The sequence below is a fragment of the Colossoma macropomum genome, unplaced genomic scaffold (assembly GCF_904425465.1).
Source record: "Colossoma macropomum unplaced genomic scaffold, Colossoma_macropomum, whole genome shotgun sequence".
Classification (NCBI taxonomy): domain Eukaryota; kingdom Metazoa; phylum Chordata; class Actinopteri; order Characiformes; family Serrasalmidae; genus Colossoma; species Colossoma macropomum.
The window spans coordinates 1,298,011-1,322,483 of record NW_023495303.1 but is presented as its reverse complement, the minus strand read 5'-3'; the positions used below and the strand labels follow the sequence as shown (position 1 = coordinate 1,322,483).

At 42.5% G+C, this 24,473-nt stretch overlaps 1 protein-coding gene across 1 annotated transcript in view; it reads right to left on the bottom strand.

Moving 5' to 3' along the window:
• The window catches only part of plcd4a (phospholipase C, delta 4a), a 45,763-nt gene extending 26,158 nt beyond the window's left edge, over positions 1–19,605 (bottom strand). Inside the window, exons 1-6 of the mRNA XM_036562052.1 lie at positions 19,524–19,605; positions 13,811–13,861; positions 7,779–7,937; positions 6,379–6,607; positions 5,278–5,407; positions 3,365–3,596 (exon numbers count right to left, since the gene is read on the bottom strand). Coding sequence (XP_036417945.1) covers positions 3,365–3,596; positions 5,278–5,407; positions 6,379–6,607; positions 7,779–7,937; positions 13,811–13,850 — 790 coding nt within the window. The 5' untranslated portion in view covers positions 13,851–13,861; positions 19,524–19,605. The remainder of the gene's footprint in view (positions 1–3,364; positions 3,597–5,277; positions 5,408–6,378; positions 6,608–7,778; positions 7,938–13,810; positions 13,862–19,523) is intronic.
• Positions 19,606–24,473: the final 4,868 nt, after the last annotated feature.

The following is a 24,473-nucleotide window of genomic DNA, read 5'->3' as shown; positions in this document are numbered from 1 at the left end:
ATCAACCACAGCAGTGAAATAAACCAGATGTTATTTTTTTGGGAGCCACAGACGCCAAACATCTCATTGTTGAAGTCCAGACGAACCCAGAATTATCTAAACAAAAATAAACAAGTGCAGAGTCCTTCCGCCTTTCTCCACCTTAAATAACAGCATTCACTGCTAAAGCTCTCCTCTCATAATCATCCATTTTCGCAAATGGTCACCATGGCAACACTTGAATCATGCAAAAGGTTCTTTGAGTGTTCATGGTTCTATACAGAACCATTTTCAGTGTAGGGTTAAATACGGGAATGTAAAGGGTGTTTTACGTCTGCGAGCGACGCAGGAACCTCTCTTTTGGGACGGGTGAGGGGTGATATCTGTATCTGAGGGTGTTTTATGTCTCCGAGTGAGAGGGGTAACCGTACGCCAGTGAGACGGCTGCCTGTATCTGAGGTTTCGTTTTTGTCATGTCGGCGCAGGTGTCTGATCATTTTGACTCCAGGTGAGACTCCTGTATGTGTGCTCCTGTACATGAGGATGTTTTAATAATTAAAACATTATTTGCTGTGTGGCTGCTCGCTTTAACGTTACAGCACCGCATTTGTCCCGTACAACGTTTGCAACGTTTTATGGCCACGAAGATCTAAAAAGTAAGTTTGCTAGCCCAGGACCTCGTGGCGCAACTGCAGCGTGTCTGATTCCAGATCAGAAGGTTTCGTGTTCAAATCATGTCGGGTCAAGCGCTTCTTTGTGACAACTTACAATGGTTGTATAGTGTAGTGGATAACTCCTCTGCCTTATATGCTGTAGACTGGGGTTAAATCCCCGCCTGGGCAAACACTCTACACTACACCAATGAGAGTCCTTGGGCAAGACTCCTAACTTTACCTTCACCTCCCTGTGTAAAAATAATGAAATTGTAAGTCGCTCTGGATAACAGCGTCTGCCAAATGCCGTAAATCGCTGCTGTCGGAAGAAAACCTTGTATGTCTTTTTTGTTTTTATGACATAGTTTGAAAGTACCCATGGTCCTATACATTGTGTGTAAATTTCATGATGAATGGACCAAATGAAAAGGCTCAAAATGACTTTGAAAAAATTCTGGTTCCATAGACTTGCATTAAAAGTAAAGTATGTTTTTTCCTTCTCCTGTAAAGTTACCATTTTGGAGATACAAGGTTTTCTTTCGACAACAGCGATATGTAAATGTAATGCAAATGCAGTGTCGTTCTCCTTCGCGATGCGCGTCCATGAATTCCAGGGGCGGAGCTACTGAAGGGAGTGGTATATTTGTGTCGATGTTGAGTTCAAACATCAACAATCGCTCTCCAGAATCGCTTACTGCACCTTTAAGCACTTACACATAGTAATTAAGTTGGTGTAACATATTCCATTCGTGTGAAGCCAGTGTACACATGTGAATCAAGTAAACTGAACGCAACTTTTTGTTTCAGAGTGTTTAGCAGCTAAATAAGAAAGTAATCTTCCACCAATTGAGCTGTAAGTGATGCTAGTAAGCAGTAAGCCTGCCTCAGCTGAACGAAGTGGTCAGGACAGGCCGTAACGCTTCAACAGATCAGTGAGATACGCTGGAGCCAGGCCATTTTAGTCAGCGTGTGAGATGTGAGATGGGTGAAACAGGAGCGAAGCTGAGGGAGTCTCTTGTGTCTGTATCTGCAGGTGCTCAAAAGTTTGGAATCACATATGTTAATTGTCGTTATGCCATTCAATAATAACTAAGGCTGGGGAATATGACGATATATATCATTATCATGATAAAATACGCTTTTCTGAACATATCGTGTATATCGTCAGTACTTGTAGACACTGATGAACTACATGTGTCATTATAAAGAGAGCAATATTAGCCCCGTTTGACTGGATTTAGTGCCAAACATTGGAAAAATATCATTTTGATGGTATTTTAAAAAAAATGTAGCTCTACTGGCTCTTTTTCTCTGTTCTTTGCCTGAAAAAATAAATATCGTGACATATCTTGTATCATGAACCTTTTTTTGAAGAACTGCGATATTATATTTTTGCTATATCACCCACCTCTAATAATTATTTGCAGTGTGGATTGAAACATTATATGCTAGAAGACATAATGGTAGATTTTTAAATGGCTTGTACAATTTTTCAGTTTTTGAGGGCACAACAAGGGTTAGAGTAGCCCTATTTGGAAGAATATAAACAACTCATATTGAGAGCTAGCCAGGCTACTACGGCCAGGAGGTCAGTTTTGACATGCTGTAACTAAGCCTCCTAAAGAACACTGAAAAAACTTAAAACCGTGTTTGGAAACTGTTTTTCACACATTCATCAAAAAAAAATCTTATTTGCTAATATATTTATATTTTCTGTTCTACTAAAATTTGTCTCTTTCACAAATCATATTCATTTTGACGTATATACTTTTACTCAAGGTGCAAAATACAGGGGGTCCTGGGGGTCCGGGACCTCCTAATTAACCTCCTGGACCCCCCGGAATGTCTCAAAATCTAAATTCTATAATGTTATGCTGTCCGTCAGACACTCAAATGCCAATTCATTGAAGTTCACTGTTTAGCTGCTTCACCCACAATCATCTTCTGTATTTGGTGTTCTTAACTAACTAGAGATGCAGCATTGCTCTGCCTCAGGGTGGCGCTGTACCAGACTGGGTCAACCAGTTGGTCCTTCCTAGTAGTGTTCTGCACGGGACTATTTTTTCAGTCCTGCTCCCCACCCGCACCCACAAGATTTCATCCCGTTCCCGCAGAAAATCGGAATCATTTGTCCCGCTCCCACCCACACAGTTCCATCAAGGCGAATGCCTCACAATATTGGGAATCTCTCTACTTCATAGCCTATCAACTGTAACTCTGCCTGGATTCCCAATGTGCCACAGCATATCTGTAAATCTGAAAACTCTCCCAGTTTCCCAAGAGTTTGGAGTGAAGAGTGACTGTTCCTCATTTCTCACACTGAAGACGGAAGAGGAGGTGAGGAAGATCTCAGTTAATGTGAGGAAGAGCGCAGAACCACACTAGAACAGAGACTTTACAGAAGAACAACTGATCAAACAAACATTTTGCTGCATTTGAAGCATCAGCGCCACTATGGTGAGTGAGCTAGCAGCCCACCAACGCTGGAGTAGCCAGCCAACGTGGGACCCTCTGAATACCAGGTTGTATTTCACACACTGCATCTGCTAGTTTTTACCGAGGTATTCTGAATGTTTAATAACAGTTTGTAACAGATTATTAGCATCATACTATAATCAAAACTACACGTACACCAACAAACAAACTGGCTGTGTATTATTAAAACACAGTGCTTCTACGCTTTTGAATGGTCGTATCAGAGACTGTACTGAATCTGCAGGTGAGACATGTACCTGCGTCAGATGGTTCGTAGTGCTCTATGAGCTCCATGGCGTGTTCCTGTACTCGTTCCTGCTCCAACTGGCCCTCTCGCAAGAACTCCTCCAAATCTCGGAGCGACAGCGTCTGTCCATCGCTGGAGTATTCCCGAAAGATCTTGTCCACCTCCTCCCTCTGCGTCAGCATCTTATAGAACAGCACAAACTCGTCGTCCTCCAGGGTGCCCGACTGAGACTTATCCGCCTTCTGCAGAGTACACAGTACAGCCGTATATGTTACTACTGAACATACATAACACCTCACAAAGAGCAAAAATAGGGTTGTGTAAATGTAAACTGCAATTTGAAACTCATGCAAACTCATGACAAATCAGTCATGGGTTTATCAGTCAGATATTAGTTCAGTAGCTGCGAACACCCTGCATTAAGTGCTTGGTGAACCACATGAACTCATCGTAACATCATTAGAATAAAGTCCTGAAATTAATTTTAGTATAATGAGCTCTGAGTTCGATCCCCCGTGATTCCACAGCCGTCCGTGGCCGGGAGGCCAAGATAGCATAACTGTCCTCTCTATCTGGGTGGGTAGGTTGGTCTTATCCCCTCCATCATTTAACGTGATGCTAGCCAACACGGGCGCTTGGTAACTGACGTAACAGAATTAATGGTTAGCAATCTCCTCCAAGCGTGTTGAGCTGTCCAATGAGGTTGCATTAGCGGCCAATTGAAAAGATGTGGTGGAGCCTCCTAGTCTGGAGTAACCCTTCACCCGTTCCTGCTTTGTAGCATCGCTTTTTGGCTATGTTCACATTACAAGCCTCATTGCTCAAATACGATTTTTTTATTCAAATCTGACCTCTCTGTCATGATGGTTCACACTCGTTTAGGTAAGTGAGTCAAATCTGTCATTAATGTGAACGAACCGAAATGACCCGCATGAGCTCATCCTACTCAGTAACGTCACGTGAATGAATCACGTGCATCATCAGCACAAACTAACAAGCAGAACGAGCTTCGCTGAGAGGTAATTAACTCTGATCAGCTCTCAGTTTCATTATTAGAGAGAAATGAACCTGGAAAAGGTGAGATGAGCTGCTTTTCCACCGTTTACAGGCTTTAACTTCTAGCGTCACATTAAGGTCGCACGGCCACGAATTGGATATGTATCCGATCTAGGACCACATATGAAAGTGGCTCATGTCAGATATGAAAAATCAGATTTGCGTGTCCACACAGCCCTGACTACATCAGATCTGAGTCACATTAGGGCGAAAAATCGGATTTGTGCCACTTCAGTCTGGTAATGTGAACGTAGCCTTAAAGCTAAAAACATCCCCAGGGTAAATGACACCTCTGTGTATCCAGCTAAACAGAAATTGTGCTTTGTAAAATACGCCCCAGTTCTTTACCCAAACAAAATACATGTTGGTATATAAGCAATATATAGAGCTCTGCTGGGGGGCGAGATTTTTTCCCCAATTTAGTGGTTTCCAATTCCACCCACTAGTTCGGACTCCCCCAGTTACACGATACTACCAGTGCTAGAAGGCTAGCACAGGCTTCCTCCGAGACCTGTGAAGCTCCACCGCATCTTTTCGAACTGCCACTCACGCAACGTCACTGGACAGCCGAACGCACTTGGAGGAGAACACTAACCGCCAGATCTGTTACGTCAGCTAACAGATACCAGTTCAGTGATGGGGCGAGACGGGGGACCATCCTACCACCCCCCAGAGAGCGAGGCCAACTGTGCTCTCTTGGACTCCCAGCCACGGACGGCTGTAGCATCACCAGGGATTGAACTTGAGATCTCCTGATCACAGGGCCAACACTTACACGGTTGCACCACTCGTTACCTGTTGCGACACTTATAATATAGAGATCATGTGTTCACACAGTCAGCGTTGTTTGCTGTTGTTTACTGTTACCGTGAACAGGCAGAGTGCATGATCCTCATTCATGTCCATGTTCATCATCTTCAGCAAGTCTCTGACCTCCTTAAAGTTCATCCTGCCGTCTCCGTTCTTATCTGCCTTCTTAAACCAGTCGCTGATCCACCTGAAGGGCCGTCGTTAAGGAACAGGAACACGCTCTCAAACTACTCTGTGTTTCGACCTCCTATAATGCAAGCTGTGGTAGGAGTGAAGCAAAGTCTTTGCGAACAGTGCAACACAGATGCGACACACCTCCAAAGTTCAGTCTTAGAAGTTGGTTGACCATTTTCTGAAGTAATCAGACACACTGAGTGATGTTGAGGTCTGGGTGGGCACTTTTGACTGGAAACGAAAAAAATGAAGGGTGTACACTGGTACACTCTTAAAAATGACGGTTCTTTAAGGGTTCTTTAGTAAAGAAAATGGTTCTAGATAGAACCATGAACACTCCAAGAACACTTTGCATGATTACAGTGTTCTTTGCATGATTCTCCATCAATCTGAAGAACCTTTTAACAGGGATCTGAAATGAATGATCTTTAATGAAAGGGTTGTTTGGATCAATGGAAAATATGCATGAATGTGCTATAGATGGTTCTATATAAAACCTTTTTGAAAAGGGTTCTACATAGCACCCAAAAGCATTCTTCTATTTTTACAGTGTCAAGCTTGTAACAATAGAAGAACCCTTTTGAGTACTATATAGAACCCTTTTCAAAAGGTTCTATATAGAACCATCTCCATCAGTCTGAAGAACCCTTTCATGATGCAAACAACCCTTTAATCATGAATGGTTTCTTTGAGCGTTCATGGTTCTATAAAGAGCCATTTTCTTTACTAAAGAACCCTTGAAGCACCACCTTATTTAAAAGTGTGGAACCCTTTTTGGTGCTATATAGAACCCTTTTCAAAAAGGTTCTAGACAGAATCATATGAAACACATTCTCCTTCAATCCGAAGAACCTTTTGATGATGCAAAGAATCATTTAATCGTGCAAAGGGTTCTTTGAGTGTTCATGGTTCTATATAGAACCATTAACTAAAAATTTTTTTCAAGTGTGTACTGTTTCACTCTCTGTGTGCTGTGAAGGATACTGGTCGAGCTTCTCCTGCTCATCCATGTTCTCCAGGCTCTCGATAAGCGTTCTCATGCCTTTGACCCACGATTGCGCCTCCTCCGGCGACTCGGCCACCAGGTCCAGGTTGCCGCGGCGACCACGGAACACCAGCGTGAAGCAGCGGTCCGGCGGGAACTCGTCGGCGATGCTGAGCAGGACTTCAGACTGATGACCCTCTCTAACTGCCTCCACATCACTGATGGAGACTGGACACACAGGCGTACGTCCATAGATGAACACCACATACACATCTACACTCTTAAAAATGATGGTTCTTCAAATTTATGGCGTTAAGAAAAAAATATGATTTTTCCCTGATTTTCTATTATTTTCCATCATCAACATTCCATATAAAACTCAGAAGACATGTGTAGGTTCTCTGGTGGTTTTAGATAGTAAATAAAATGGCTATATGGCATGCTGGCAGGGCCCAAACTCTGAGCGAGGACAAAGCCCGGCGAGGACGGCAGGAACAGGAGAACTGTGAGTGGGAGGGGGACGGCACACGAATCCTGGGTTTCGGCACCACTGTAGCACGACCTGTGCTACCCCGGGCTCAGGAAGGAGGCTGGAGGCAGGGTTCAGGTTTGCAGCAGCCACTATTAATTTATTTTTCTCTCCAAACAAACAAACCAAAGCCAAACTGGCCACTTATCAGTGGCTTCACACTAGACTTTCAGTCCTTTACTCCAAAACCAAAACCTATGCTGGACACTTTAAAACAAGACTACTCGGTCCTTTTCTCACTCAAGCTTTTCAGTTCTTCACTCTATTGCTGCTGCTGCTGCTCATCCCTTTCTCTCTCTCCCTGTTGCCTCTCTGCCAGGTGTACACTCCGTTGCCAGATCAGCATCAGTTGGCTCTCATTAAGGGCAGCGTGAGCACCTGAGCCATCCCCCACACTTGCGGTTCTCCTCTCCCCACCGTCCTCACAGGGCTTCGTCCTCGCTCAGAGTTCGGGCCCCGCCTTCCTGCCGGCTCTCGTGTCCGTCATCGGGCCCAGGGGGACGGGTGCATGCCATAGACTATATTTGTGTTGTAGTCATGGCGCCCCCTGGTTCCTATCACCACCACTTCAGGTTTCAAAGAAACCTGAACCATTTCACACCAAACCATTGTGAATCACCCTGTTTATGTCTGAATTATTCAATTATGTGGAATTTTTTTTTCAATTAGTGGAATTTTCCCCTTTAAAGGTATCAAAAGCAAAAATCAGTAACAGCTAAGATTATTTCCCCGTTTCTATTCCCAGATCAAAAGCATATTCCGAAGCTCTTTCCCAGAATTGCGTAGATGTCTCTTCCCAGCACCAAATCCAGAGTTTATGGAGTAAAAGGCTCATACTGAGTGGGATTTTCCATGGCCAGCGGAGCTTACAGGTGGAGTGGGCGTTGCCCGCTTTTTTGCTCTTGTACCAGATGGTGGCGCAGTCGTCCTGCAGGCGGAAGTAGCGCTGCTTCTTCCAGGTGCGGGATTTCACCTTCCGCATCACGGCCCCAACGTGCATCGACTGCAGGTTGGCGTCCATCTGAATACCTGGAAAGGTGGGCAGACGGACAGGTGAGTAAGGCTGTCACAGTCATGAAATTTCAGTTGACATTTAACTGTCGTATAAATAACGATTGATTTGTCTCTGTAGGCAACTGCTCAAGTACAAGCCTAAATTGGCCATTGGCCATTGTTAGCAGCTACCACTGGTGATACTGTCTAAACCCTATACTGTTATTGGTTTTGAAATAATCTGGGAAATAATCTCTACATGTAAATTATTATCAACATTACCCACAATAGTCACCACATATTAAGTAATCACTGTGGCAAACCTGAATTACATTACTAAAGTCTCCTCATATCAAAATTTAAACCTTGAAACTTATGGGACGCAGGCAAAACTTGACCCAGATTGGCCTTCAGGGGCGCTATAGCAATGATACTTTAATGATAAATCATTAAAAATCCATTTCCCATTATTTCCCATTTCCTACACTCTCAGAAATAAAGGTACTAAACTGTCACTGGGTCAGTGCCTCTCTTGTCACTGGGGTGGTACTCTCAAGGGTTCATCTCAGTACCTTTAGTCAGGGAACATAACTGTACCATAACCCATTGAGATTATATTTTCTAAGTTGTATTGACTCCACACATGTTACTCTCTAACATTTATCTCATGGCTGTCAAACAGGCCCCAGTCCCGCGCATCAGGCTTCACTGAGCTGACCGGTGCTTGGACCCCGCACATTGCCACTTGTGGCTATATTTGTGGTGGATAACATGCAAACCAGCTCAAATTCAATCCGTCACCAGTGTTGTTCCTAGATTTTCTTGTTCTATTAAAATAATTGGTTTCCATTACAGTTTTTCATGGCATTATTTATTGCAATACAGTCGATTTACATTGTTTACATATTTACATGTGTGCTAAAACTCGAGTGTTAGCCTGAATGAAAAATATAAGATACAAATATGATAAAACACGGCTGATCAGACCCTATCTGAGAACTGTGTGGGCGTGGCTAATAAGCAGCTTGATTGACAGCTCTCTGTCCAGCACTCCTAGACTGCTCCGCCCCTCATACAGAGCCAAAATCATTATCCAGCTTTTATGTGACGCTAACTGGGCGAAAAGACAGATGAACAGATGAACAAATGGACGGACGAAGTGTGAACGAAGGAACTTACTCGACCAGTGTTGGTGTTGGATAAATGAGTGAATGGCCAACAGGCAGCTACAGACAGCTTATGCTGGGTTAGCTTTAGGTCGCTAAGTTTCTCTGTCTCTTAAACTGTTCTGTGTGGGCGGGGCCAAAGACGCAGCCCTGTGATTGGTCAGGGGAATTCTTACAAGAGTGTTAGCCAAGATTAGAACCGCCCAGTTTACATGGAGAGGAGAGAAATACGGTGGAATATATCGGTCATTTGTTGGTCACTGGAACATTATTCAAAGGGTGAACTTAGTACATGTTTACTGTTTGATCAGGACTGACCTCATTACAAGGGTTAAAATCATTACAAAGATTTAGGTTCCCTGGGTCTTTAACTGGGGCCGATAAAGGCTAGTCAAGTGGCACTCAAGTGGGTTTTTTTTCCCAGGGGGAGGAGCCACAGTGTTGGGAGGGGTTTTGGTTGTCCAATGTGACTTGGTGAGATGGACGCATTTACATTAATATAACATCTGGCATCTCAGACCACCTCCAGAAGTGTTTTGAGTGATCAGATTTGAATCAGTTTTAAATGTAGTCTTGGGTGTGTTTACACCTGCATTTTGAATCTGGATCATCTCTATTTAATCCTGATGCTCAAGATGCAAGAAACGGCCCGGTGTAAACAGGGTCTAAACAGGTTCTAGTGCAAAAAATTAGCGTTTTTGTTTTCATAAGAACCACAATGTGCCTCAGTGCCTGCACTTACTACTTTACCTCAACCCAACAAACCCAATTCATATTCAACGACTGTGGACAGTAACCGATTGTCTCAAATAGCTACGATCATCTTAAATTCCTGTGATCAGGTCATTATGTAATATCTGTGAGGGGCTTGCAGGTGAGACGGACAGACAGACAAGGAGCGGTCAGACGACAGGTGACACACCTGACCCACATTCTGACGTCATCACGTGAACGCTGACCCCAACCCTGACCCTAATCCTGACCCCAGACTGACTGGAGTGAAATATCCGCCTCGCTCTCTCACGTTCAGGAAATCAATCCTGCGTTTCGCTGCACCCCCTCTCTCCTTCCACCACCTCTCTACCTCATGTTCCTTCATGCCAGCTTACTTCAAGCTATGGTTCAACCAAAAATCTGATTTTCCTTTTAGCCCAAATGTAGTCAATCAGCCAAGATGTGGCTAAAGAGTAATGGAGGTTAATACCCCACCAATTAGCATTGTGCTAACTGCCGGAATCATTCCACACCTGCCTTACACTGTGTCACGTTATTAAGTAATTTGTGATAGATTTTAATGCAGGGGTCTCAAACTACTGCTTCAGTTTCACACAGTCCATCACATACATGATAAGTGGGACAGTCGTGGGCCGGAGGTTAAGGAACCAGCCCTGTGACCGAAAGGTGGCCGGTTTGATCCCCTGAGCTGACAGTACGTGACTGAAGTGCCCTTGAGCAAGACACCTAACCCCCAACTGCTCCCCAGGTCCTGTGGATAGGCTGCCCACTGCCCTGGGCAAGTGTGCTTAGTGACCCCTAGTGTATGTGTGTGTTCACTAGTGTGTATATGGCTTTTCACTGCACGGATGGGTTAAATGCGGAGGTGAAATTGCCCCGTTGTGGGACTAATAAGCGTCTCTTAATCTTACTTACTTAAAATTTAAGCTCAAATCCGAAACATTCAATCCGAAATATTTACATGATTTGCTTCACGCACTGACGCCATGGCTGGTTACCCAGCACTCTTAGCAAAAAAGTGTTCCATGTAGTACTAAATAAGCGTTCTTTAACTCATTACTCAACAATAGTGGAACCTTTTTTAATAGGTTCCTTAAAGACCATATGGAGCTGGTTTTCCGTCACTTGCAATAACTTTAATCATGTTCAGGAGGAACAATAATGCTGTCACAATAAAAGTCCCATCAAATTCTACTGTTCACTAAATGGGAGTACTTGATTTAACTGAACACTAAAATAGTTATTAAACACTATGTGGGAATTATTACTAGTGTTATTACTAGTGATTAACTATTGTTATTTGATTTATTTTCTTCTTATTATTATTATTATTATTTTTTTTTCTGCCGGATTTTTGACTCTGCATTTTTCTAATGTTGAGCCTGATCAGGAATGGTATGCTTGCAAAAAGCTCTTTGACTGGATGTACGGTTCTCATTTGATCATCGTTAAGTGACAAAACATTTGCCCCTTAAGAATGAATGGAGCGCAGAAGTTTGTGCACTCAGCTTCAGTCATGATACAATGCCATACAAGCCAATTAGAAACACCCAATTAACCATGTGAGATATCATGGCAACCACCAGCAACCACTGGGGATACTATAACAACCGCCTAACAGTCCCTTAGCAACCACTTAGCCATAACAACAACCTAACAACACAACTAGCAACCACCTGGGACACCATTGTAACCACTTGGCAACACCTTAGCAACAACTTCAATTACCACAGCAACCTCGTAGCAACACTCTAGCAATCATCTGGGTTACCACAGCAACCACCTAGCAACACCTTAACAAACATCTGGCATAGCACAGCAACAGCCTAACAACACCCTAGCAACCACGTGGGACACCATCGCAGCTGCTTTAGCAACACCTTAGCAACCAACATAGCAACTTCATAGCAATACCCTAGCAACCATCTGGAATACCATAGCAACCACTTAGCAACATCCTAGCAACCACCATAGCAACTGCATAGCCACATCTAGCTTAAACTCATAATCACTCACTACATTTTCTTCGATAATAGCTCAATTTAGACATTATTATTATTATTATTATTATTATTATTATTATTAGCAGTAGCAACGGTAGTAGTTGTGGTTTGTGGTGACAAAAGAATTGCTAATAAACATCCATTAAAATGAATGAATGTACATGTTAAGTAGTTAAAAGTCAACTTTTTCACATTTTTTTGGCTTTACAATATTTGGTAAAATGTTGCATATAGGACACTTTTTTCCTTGCATTTTTTTCAACAGGCTGCTCCTTGAAAAAAAAAAAGAGGAAAAGACCACCTGGCTAGTGGCCCCCAGGTAATTTCAGTTTGAGACCCCTGATCTGAAGGACATATACTGCATAAAAGGATATTTTCAAAAAGTAGCAGTCAGTCTCTTAAAGCCTGAATTTTTTCATACTTTAGTTAAACAATAGAACACTCGAGGAGTGTGTTATCACAAAATAACATCACGGCTGTGATTTGGTCGCCGTAGATCATCACAGCCGTGATGTTATTGGCGATAACACACTCCTCGAGTGTTCTACTGCTTTTATATAACAGTTAAATAAATACAGTAATAAATTAATAAACTGGGCCGTGAACGCGGCGTTTAATATGTTTTAATGTTCAGTTCCTTCACCAAATTATAGTTCCTTAACGAGCAGCTTGTTGCTACGTCAGAATAACGAGCTCCGCCCACTCGCTGCACAGCCGGCAGTTTGTTCTCCAGCTCCTTACACTAAATTCCCAAACTGTCGTCACCACTGAGCAGCTTTTTAGTCGGCAGCTGTGACAGAAGAACAGCTAAACAACCTGGAATCAGCCAGAAATGAACCCAATACCATTCGCCAAAAGTGTAGTCTGATCTTCAGAGTCTGACCAAATCAGACTGAGCCATAAAACTGCCGCAATATCAAGTTCAGCTCAGTTTTGTCAGTTTTTGCCAGATCAGTATTAATGTTGTTTTGTTCCAGCCAGTCTGTAAAGCATCTTACAGCCCATTTAGTTTGGCGAATGGTGTTGGGTTCATTTCTGGCTGATTCCAGGTTGTTTAGCTGTTCTTCTGTCTCAGCTGCCGACTGAAAAGCTGCTCAGTGGTGATGACAGTTTGGGAATTTAGTGTCGTCTCATCTTCAGAGTCTGACCAAATCGGCTGTCGGTCAAATGTGATCTTAAAAGTGTCCATTTTCTGTTTGTGGAAAAGTAAGAAGTAACAGCACGGTTAGAACACTTCTCAACCAATCAGCTTGCGTGGCCGGAACTAACTGTTGTATAATCCATGTTTATAGATAACAGTGAGTCACACAGCGTCAGAACCCTCATAATCAGGTCTATCAGAGACGCTGAACACCACACACAGTGTGAGAAGAGTGTGTGATGATTCAGGCGTATAGTTAGCACAGTGCTAATTGGTGGTGCATAAGCTTACATTACCCTTTAGCCTTGTAGCTCCAGTACAAAACCAAAGCAGGAAACCACTGACGCCAAACGGTCGTGGTTAACTGACATTATGTCCAGTCAATCAGATGGGGATGTGCACGTCTCACCTCAGCAGCCTGGCAGGCGACCGAGAATAAACTCTGACCAGAACGTCCGGTTCTTAGTAAAGCTGCATCAGCATTAATTGCACATGTTTCAAGCATCGTATTATTACGCTTATCAGGCCACTGTTAGAGCTGCAAACACGGCAGTACTGCAGGTTTCTGTAACTTTACTACACTGCTTACTTTCCTCAAAAGCCTTTTGAGGCGTCCAGCTGATAAACTTCAGAATAACTCACTTCTGGACAGAAGCGTGACCATTTGCATACCAATATATACACATACATATATGTTTATATTTCTGCAGCTTCTCTGCTTATCTAGTATTTGCCTCCCAAATGAGACAGAGAAGAAAAAGTTCATTATTCTCGCTTTTCTAACGCAGCGCTATCTTTTTTAAGCGCCTCAAAAAGGACCCTTTGGTTGCGTGCAATGAATGAGCCATGTGATAGCGCACTTACGGAGGAAGCTTTGGTGGTTAGCCATCTGCTGCTCGGTCATACTTCAGGTATCTGCCACAAAGAAAGAGACAGACAGAAAGAGAGACATGAATGCTGGAGAATAATGAAGGCTAGAGAAGATATAAATAGTCATAATAGGGCTGAATGACCAGCACTGCAATTGCCATGTAAATATCTACAATATCTACATCTATGAATTCATGTCCAGGCCTGTTTTTTTGGCCAAGAAGACCAGAATGTCCACTTTTCTGGCATGAGCGCATCAGACTAGCAGTTAGTTGTGACGGTTGTGATGTCACAAATGCAGAACGTGGGTTTTTGTTGGTTAAAGTCATTTACAGGCAGTTCAAAACCTCTCTGTTATTAGGTTACATTTCCCCCAATTTAAAACCTGCTAAAGGGGAATTCCACCCATTTTTCAAAATTTCTGCATAATTCAGTGTTTGATGTAAACAGAGTGATTCAGAGTGGTTTGGTGTGAAATGGTTCAGATGTCTTTACAGTGGTGGTGATAGGAACCAGGGGTTGCCATGACTACAACACAAATGTAGACATTTTATTTATTGTCCAAAACCACCAGTGAACCTACACGAGTCTTCTGAGTTTATATGGAATGTTGATGATGGGAAAATAGTGGAAAATCTGAAATAATAAGTTTTCTTTGGGGACTATTTTGCCTCACAACACCCTTAATGTATCCCTTCACCAAGAATGGATTGAAATAAACTGATTAAAACCACCATAAAACAGGCAGTGAATTCATAACCATTTCATGTAGTAACTTTCTGTGAGGCAGCTTTTAGAGGTGGACGTCTGGTTCCTATCACCACCACTGTGAACAGCTCTGACTCTCTAGAACGGAGCGTTTCACACCAAACCACTCTGAACGACTCTGTTTACATCTTAACCATTAATTATACAGACATTTTGGAAAATTGGTGGAGTTTCCCTTTTATGACAACATTGTTAATGATGTATTCTACACTCTTAAAAATGAAGTTTCTTTAAGGGTTCTACACAGAACCATAAACACTCAAAGAAGCCTTTGCACAATTAAAGGGTTCTGCATCATGAAAAGGTTCTTCAGATTGGTGGAGAATGTGCTGTAGATGGTTCTATACAGAACCTTTTTGAAAAGGGATCTATATAGCACCAAAAAGGGTTCTGCTATTGTTACGATGCCAAGCCTATAATAATAGAAAAACTCTTTGAGTATAGAACCATGAGTTCTACACAGAACCATTCATTCTTAAAAGGTGAAATGGTTCTTCAGATTGATGGAGAATGTGTTGTTGTTTTTAAAAATGGTTCTATAAAGCACCAAAAATGATGGTGCTTCAAGGGTTCTTTAGTAAAGGAAAATGGTTTTATATAGTAAACAAACAATTATTTAAGCTTAATAAGTGCAAAAACAGAGAGAGAGAGAGAGAGAGAGACAGAGAGAGAGAGACAGAGACAGAGAGAGAGACAGAGAGAGACAGAGAGAGACAGAGAGAGAGAGAGAGAGAGAGAGAGAGAGAGAGAGAGAGAGAGAGAGAAAGAAATAGAGAGAGAGAATAGGGAGCTCCTGTGCTGGGATTATCTGTGTCTTTGTAATGGTCAGTCTGCTGGCCATGTAAAGGCATGAGAATTCAGCCGGTCACTCCAGCCAGTATTGTGTCCAGTAGAGGATTTTGTGTGCCCAGGATTCTCTTCACCTAAAAAATGCATGGTCAGCCAAAGAGCTCAGACCTAAAGCCCTCAACGCCCAGCACCATCAGCCCCACCGGAAAAATGATTCCCTACTAGTTACTAACATTTACACCGATCAGCCATAACATTATGACCCGCTACTCGTTTCTACACTCATTGTCCATTTTATCAGCTCCACTTACTATATAGGTGCACTTTGTAGTTCTACAGTTACAGACTGTAGTCCATCTGTTTCTCTGCATACTTTGTTGAAACTTACAGAGTCAGAGCTGTTCACAGTGGTGGTGATAGGAACCAGACGTCCACCTCTAAAAGCTCCCTCACAGAAAGTTACTACATGAGATGGTTATGAATTCACTGCCTGATGTCTGAGACGTTGAGTGCATTTACATGCACTTAATAATCCGATAATAGGGAAACTCCAGGTCTACATGAGTCAGACAGTAATCAGACTTTTGCTTTACAATCAGCCAATAAACTCACAGAATAAGACGTGACGTAAACATAACATAAAACGTCATGCTGCGGCTTTTTTTTTAAACATCAACCCACATTACCTAAAAATACGAACATACATCATCTAGAAGATGAAGAATGTTTAAATCCTTTATTTCGTGTTTGGTTTCAGCGCCGCTCCAAAAGTGTTTTGCTGCGTCTCGCGGCGACGCTGCTCACTTATTTCCGGTACCGCCGTCTGTTCTCACGCATGCGCAGACTGAGAAATCCGAAAGAAATCAGAGTAAGAGTTTACAGCACTGAAAAATCTGATTACTGAGCTAAAATCCAGACTCTTTATCAGATTTCATTCTTTCTGGATTTCTAGACCTTACTCCGATCTGAGAAATCAGAGTTTGCTGTTTACATGACCATTTTGAATAATCAGATAACTGCAGAAATCTGATTATGATCAGATTATTGAGTTCATGTAAACTCACTCATTGTTTCGAGGTAGGGCTTTGGCCTAAAATGCATTTTGTAAATGGTGGAGGGAGACATGCAGAGTGTTCTACGGCAAAATAGTCCACAAAGAAAACTTATTATTTCAGATTTTCCGCTATTTTCCCATCATCAACATTCCACATAAAACTCAGAAGACTCGTGAAGGTTCACTGGTGGTTTTGGATAGCAAATGGAAGGGTTATATTTGCATTGCAGACATCGTGACTCCTGGTTCCTATCACCACCACAGTAAAGAAATCAGAATCGGCATGTTTATCTGCAATTAAACACTTCAAACGTCTCTGACTGGCACCCTAACGAAGGCAATGGCTGCTGTTCCTGGCTTCCTCTCTTCCACACTAGACTTCTCAAACATTTTTACACTGATTTGTCCTGGAAATAAAGGCAATATTAATCTTTAGACATAATCCTAACGTAACAGCGTGAAGTCAGTTGAATACTCTGACTTACTGTGGCCTGAATTATATGGAATTTTTGCAGAATGTAGCATGTAAACACAATATTGCTAAAGTCTGGCCTTTTTCCCTACAGCAATGCATTTGTTCCAGCAGAGTTGATCACTGTAATGCTCTTTTTACTGGACATCCTCTATAATACGTCCTCTACTACTCATACAGGACGCAGCAGCACACAGAGAGCTCATATCACCCCCGTTTACACACTGCACTGACCGCCTGGATCTTTCTGGACAGATTTTAAAGTTCTGCTGCTAGTTTTTAAGGCAAGGTGTACACTGCGGTCATTCAAAGTGCTTCACAAATGAGAAAATGCAAAGATTTAACAAGATGTAGGAGAGTAGAAATGAAAGAAATGATCAAAACAACAGATTTAAAAGAGAAGAAATAAACAATAAATTAAAAAATCAAATTAAAAATGAATTAAAGATGCTGAAATATGAAATAAAGTGCCATTACAGTAGTACGGGTACAGTAGTGGGCGGTATGAGCAAAATTTATATCACGGTATAATTAAGATTACAGACAGTTTCGGTATATAAATATAACCAAATAGAACTATTTTAGATCCTTAATTAAACATTTTTTCTGTAGATTAACAACAGCGTATTATTCTGGATGTCCCTTCACTTGAAATGAGAACCATATTTAACAGCTGAACTAAATCTAAAATATTTTTATTGATGTCAATATTGCTTTCAAACATTAATGAGATAAAGGTGAGTGTATATGAAGTCCACATCGATATAAACGGTAGGAAGCTGTTCGGCTTCATATTCGCCAGCTTCTTGTTCAAATTATCCTGTTCCACCTTAAATGGGGCTGCTGCGCCATTTAAGGTGGAACGGGAAAAAAACGGAAAACAAGCTGACGAACGGGAAGCCGACTTCAGCCTCGTAAAAAGGACCCTGAATGTTGTTTTCCATGTGAAACCTTTAATCAACGAGCGTCAGACGCTGCTGGAATTTCGTAAATATTACAGCCATTCACACTCTCGACTGCCTGAAGCAGCCGGCCAAGCAAAGGCTAAAGGTTAACCCCAAGAGACTGGCTTTTTCTTTCCACTCTGTTTTCCCCCTGTTAACTCATTAATTCGTTACAATGTGATGTCTGTCTCTTGGACAATAAACTGGACTAAACTGACCTCAGGCTGCAACTAACTACATGAGAAGTGAGCGTGTTTTGCGCTGATTGTACGTCGGATTATCTGTCTTTATTTGCGTACCGGTATAACAGTAATGACACAACACAGACTGCTGGTCACCATAGCAACGCAATCTTGTTTGGCTAGTATCTAACAAAAAGGCAGGTGAAAATCGTTAATTTGGAGACGAATGGACTTATTTGCATCTATAAGCACTCAGCTGGTTTCTGATACGTTTAATCTGCGTTCAGCGGCTTCTTGTTTGAATGATGGAGTTTGAACTCCATCAACCTGAAGAACCATTTCATGATGCAAAGAACCCTTTAATAATGCAAAGGGTTCTTTGAGCGTTCATGGTTCTATATAGAACCATTTTCTTTGCTGAAGAACCCTTGAAGAACCATCATTTTAAGTGTGTTTATAGGATCATTTCATGTTTAAATGGTTCTTCAGATTGATGGAGACTGTGCTGTGTATGGTTCTATATAGAACCTTCTGGAAAATGGTCTCAGTTCGGTTTAGGGGGGTCTGAGTTCGTTTAGCGTGTTCACACATGGACAGAAAACCATGACTCAGCAGTCTGAGTCCACTTCAGTCCACTGAAACAGCCCAAGTGTGAAAAGAGAACAGCGATACCAATACAGTGGTAAACCTGCCTGGTTCTGAAAGGCCAAAGGAAAAAAAGAGCTCTAAAGGGGAATTCCACCAAAATTTCTGCCTAATTGAGTAACTGAGATGTGAACAGAGAGATTCAGAGTGGTTTGGTGTGAAATGGTTCAGATGTCTTTACAGTGGTGGTGATGGGAACCAGGGGTCGCCATGACTACAACACAAATATAGACATTTTATTTACTATCCAGAACCACCAGTGAACCTACACGAGTCTTCTGAGTTTACATGGAATGTTGATGATGGAAAATAGTGGAAAATCTGGAATAATACGTTTTCTTTGGGGACTATTTTGCCTCACAACACCCTGCATGTATTCCTCCATCATAAATGGATTTAAACAAATGGATTAACAAGACGTTTAAGGCCAAAACTTTATCACAAAACTACTGTAAAATAAAGTCTCAGGCATCAGGCAGCGTATTCGTAACACGTCATGTAATAACTTTCTTTGGGGACTATTTTGCCTTAGAGCACCCTTCATGTATCCCTCCACCATGAATAGACTAATAAACTGATTAACACTTTATCGCAAAACCACCATAAAACAGGCGGCGAATTCATAACCACTACCTGTAATAACTCTCTGTGAGGGAGTTTTTAGAGGAGGACGTCTGGTTCCCTATCACCGCCACTGTGAACAAGTCTGACTGAGCATTTCACACCAAACCGCTCTGAATGACTTTGTATACATCGTAAATGTTTGATTAGGTAGATTTTTTGGAAAATTGGTGGACTTTCCCTTTAATTAAACAGAGAAAGACAGAAAGAAAGTGATGTATGTGTGACTCACCGGCCGGGTTGTCCCGGGTCAAGGTAAGAAAGGGGTCGGAGGGGTCCGCTGTTCCCGCTCTGCTCCGCCGGTCCGGCTTCGCTCTCGCCACGCTAACACAGCGCCGGAGACGGGCTGTGTTTTGGCGTTGTTTCCCCACCCGTATTCCTACAAGCCCCGCCCCTCCTGTGCTCTGATTGGCAAGTTCGCACTCTGAAGCTGCCAACCGGCTGCGTCGTAGATTGATAAGCCCCGGGGCTTGTCGGAAAACGGGTGGGAAAAACAAGGAGAGGGCAAACAGACGGCTAATCTCACACAGTTCTCTTCCGTCTGAGGTGAATTCTCTCTCTCTCTCTCTCTCTCTCTCTCTCTCTCTTTCTCTTTCTCTCTCTCTCACCTTTTCACCTCAGCGACAGCGCTTTATCGTCTATCTCACCATTCCTTCAGGTGAACGCAGTCACATTTAAAGGGAAACTCCACCGATTTTTCAAACCTTTCTGCACAATTAAATGGTTGAGATGTAAACAGAGTCGTTCAGAGTGGTTTCGTGTGAAACGCTCCGTTCTAGAGAGTCAGAATTGTTCACAGTGGTGGTGATAGGAACCAGACGTCCACCTCTAAAAGCTCCCTCACAGAAAGTTACTACAGGAAGTGGTTATGAATTCACTGCCTGTTTTATGGTGGTTTTGGTGGTTAAAGGTTTAATAATAATGTATTAGTCTATTCATGGTGGAGGGATACATGACGGGTGTTCTAAGGCAAAATAGTCCCCAAAGAAAACGTTCCCACTGTTTTCTCATCATCAGCATTATGTATATAACTATGTATATACTATATATAAGAACCATTTTCTTTACTAAAGAACTCTTAGTGAATCATCATTTTTAAGAGTGTAGAGTACATCGACATGTTGTCTTAAAAGGACAAGTCCACCAATTTTCCAAAATGTCTGCATAATTAAGTGGTTAAGATGTAAAGTGGTTTGGTGTGAAACGCTCCGTTCTAGAGAGTCAGAGCTGTTCACAGTGGTGGTGATAGGAACCAGACGTCCACCTCTAAAAGCTCCCTCACAGAAAGTTACTACATGAAATGTATAGTAAAAAATGGCTGTTTTATGTTGATTTTAGTCAATTTATTTCAATCCATTCATGGTGGAGGAATACACGAAGGGTGTTGTGAGGCAAAATAGACCCCAAAGAAAACGTATTATTTCAGATTTTCCACTATTTTTCCATCATCAACATTCCATATAAACTCAGAAGACTCGTGTAGGTTCACTGGTGGTTCTGGATAGTAAATAAAATGTCTATATTTGTGTTGTAGTCATGGCGACCCCTGGTTCCTATCACCACCACTGTAAAGACATCTGAACCATTTCACACCAAACCACTCTGAATAACTCATCTCATGTTTACATCCCAACCATTTAATATGAGTTATTTAGAATTTCTGAAAAATGGGTGGAATTCCCCTTCAAGGCAGAAACAGGATAGTGGGGTTACATAAGCGTTCAGAACGGGGTCCTTCCTAAGAAAAGGTGCAGTGTGTGTGTGTGTGTGTTGGGGGGGTGTTAAGGGGTGCACAGGGCAGTGTGTGGAGCTTCTACACTTTCACAACTCCTCCAGCGGGTCGCACGCCTCAGCGGCTCGAGCCGCTTCTGATGCGGAACAATGCGGGGTCAGGCTTTTCCATCCAGCCTTTCATGCACTCCAGTTTTCTCGGGTTACGCTGCCAGACGGGTCACAAAGGCCGGTTTAAAGGGTCACTAACGTGGAAAACTGGAGACACGTACCATTTCTTACAAACATACCCCGGCCCTTATATCAGGGCAGCTTAGCCACAAGAGCTAGCCCATTTTGAATTCGCCATGGTTGTGATGCCACAACAACAAACACCTTTACCTATGAGGCCCGTTAGGCCTGCAGCGGTTTAGCCGGCCTGTTCAAATTGAGCAAGGGGTCTGTTTAAAACAGAGGAAGAGGTCATGCTGCAGTATGGTGTAGTCATACACTCTTAAGAAAGAGGGTTCTTCAAGGGTTCTTTAGTAAAGCGAAGGGTTGTGTATAGAACAATGAGAACCATTTGCATGGTGAAATGGTTCTTCAGATTGACGGAGAATGTGTTGTGTATGGTTCTACATAGCACCAAAAAAGGGCTCTGCTATTGTTACGATGTCAAGCTTGTGACAATATAAGAACCCTTTTTGGAACCCTTGAAGAACCATCTTTTTAAAGAGTAATTTGGTCACGTCCAAATGAGGTGGGGGGGAGGGCGATGACCCACTCAGAGAGAGAGAGAGAGCGAGAGAGAGAGGCAGGTTATACTAGGGTTGGGCAAAACGACGATATTATATCATCATCGCGATAAATTACCTCACAGTATGCTTTTCTGAGCGTATCGTGAATATCGTCAGTACTTAAAGAACACGTTTCATTACAAAGCGAGCAGAATTAGGCCTGTTTAACCGGATTCAGTGCAGTGCAGTTTGTAAAATACTGATTAAAAATCATTGTAGTTGTACGTCTTTTATTATTACTTTTTTAATAATAATAATATTATTATTAGTGTTTTTAATACACAGCACTATTTTGTGTGTTTCAACTTATTAAATCTCAGAAAAACTAAATATCGTGATGCATATTGTGTATCGTGAAAATGTCTTGAAATATTGTGATATAGTATTTTTGCCATATCGCTCCAGCCACAGATGTGAAATGCTCAGTTCTAGAGAAACTGTTCAGAGTGGTGGTGATAGTAACCAGACGCCCCCCTCTAAAAGCCCCCTCACAGAAAGTTACTACATGAAATGGCTAGAAATACACTGCTGATGCCTTAGGTTCACTGGTGGTTCTGGATAGTAAATAAAATGTCTATATTTGTGTTGTAGTCATGGCGACCCCTGGTTCCTATCACCACCACTGTAAAGACATCTGAACCATTTCACACCAAACCAAACTCTGAATCTCTCTGTTTACATCTCACACACTGAATTATGCAGAAAGTTTGAAAAATTGGTGGAGTTTCCCTTTAAATCAGTGAAATGATCAGTCAGACCATCTCAGATCAGCTGAAATGACTGAATAAGTGTCATTGGGAGGCAGAGGGAGGGTGCTGTCCTCGTCTGGCCCCGTCCGAGTGGGCCTCCTCCGCACAAACAAGCGCTCCTCGAGTGTGCGAGGAGGAAGGAGGTGCTGTCTGTGCTCGACGCAGCAGGGTCTCTTCCCCTCCGTCTCCTCCTGATCAGGTTTCTGCTCATCAATAAAACACAGCGGAGCTCAGCTTCCCAGCTCCACTTACACGCGCAGAGCGCCAGCCATCCTTACACCGGGGGTCCCTTCACCGAGTGGCCGGCTGGGGACCAAAACACTTTCCATTACGAGCGGCAACTCTCACCCAACTGGCCGCTAGGCGTCTGATCAAATTTGTTTTTCCCGTCAGCTCTCAGCTCTCAGGACACGTTCACGTTTCACTTACGTCATCACAAAGTTCACGATTACGGTGCTGCTGTCATTGGGATTTCGTAATGCTCATCGTTCACAAGCCATTCATTTAAACTAGATCTCGCCATGAACACCCAGCCACTGGATAACAGGCTTTAAAGGGCCCGTACCATGGGTTTAAAGGGCCCGAACCATGGGTTTAAAGGGCCCGAACCATGGGTTTAAAGGGCCCGAACCATGGGTTTAAAGGGCCCGAACCATGGGTTTAAAGGGCCCGAACCATGGGTTTAAAGGGCCTGTACCATGGGTTTAAAGGGCCCGTACCATGGGTTTAAAGGGCCCGTACCATGGGGATTATTTAACGTTAGGCTTTAAAGGGCCTGTACCATGGGGATTATTTAACGTTAGGCTTTAAAGCAATTTTACTTAAGAATGGGCTTTAAAGGGCCCGTATAATGGGATTATTTAATGTTAGGCTTTAAAGGGTCCATATCATGGGATTATTTAACGTTAGGCTTTAAAGGGTCCATATCATGGGATTATTTAGCGTTAGGCTTTAAAGGGCCCGTATCATGGGGTTATTTAACGTTAGGCTTTAAAGGGCCCGTATCATGGGATTATTTATTGATAGGCTTTAAAGGGCCCGTATCATAGGATTATTTAGCGTTAGGCTTTAAAGGGCCTGTATCATGGGGTTATTTAACGTTAGGCTTTAAAGGGCCCGTATCATGGGATTATTTATTGATAGGCTTTAAAGGGCCCGTATCATAGAATTATTTAACGTTAGGCTTTAAAGGGCCCGTATCATGGGATTATTTAACGTTAGGCTTTAAAGGGCCCGTATCATGGGATTATTTATTGATAGGCTTTAAAGGGCCCGTATCATAGAATTATTTAACGTTAGGCTTTAAAGGGTCCATATCATGGGATTATTTAACGTTAGGCTTTAAAGGGCCCGTATCATGGGATTATTTAGCGTTAGGCTTTAAAGGGCCCGTATCATGGGATTATTTAGCGTTAGGCTTTAAAGGGCCCGTATCATGGGGTTATTTAACGTTAGGCTTTAAAGGGTCCATATCATGGGATTATTTAGCGTTAGGCTTTAAAGGGTCCATATCATGGGATTATTTAGCGTTAGGCTTTAAAGGGCCTGTATCATGGGATTATTTAGCGTTAGGCTTTAAAGGGCCCGTATCATGGGATTATTTATTGATAGGCTTTAAAGGGTCCATATCTTGGGATTATTTAGCGTTAGGCTTTAAAGGGTCCATATCATGGGATTATTTAACGTTAGGCTTTAAAGGGCCCGTATCATGGGATTATTTATTGATAGGCTTTAAAGGGTCCATATCATGGGATTATTTAGCGTTAGGCTTTAAAGGGTCCATATCATGGGATTATTTAACGTTAGGCTTTAAAGGGCCCGTATCATGGGATTATTTATTGATAGGCTTTAAAGGGTCCATATCATAGAATTATTTAACGTTAGGCTTTAAAGGGCCCATATCATGGGATTATTTAACGTTAGGCT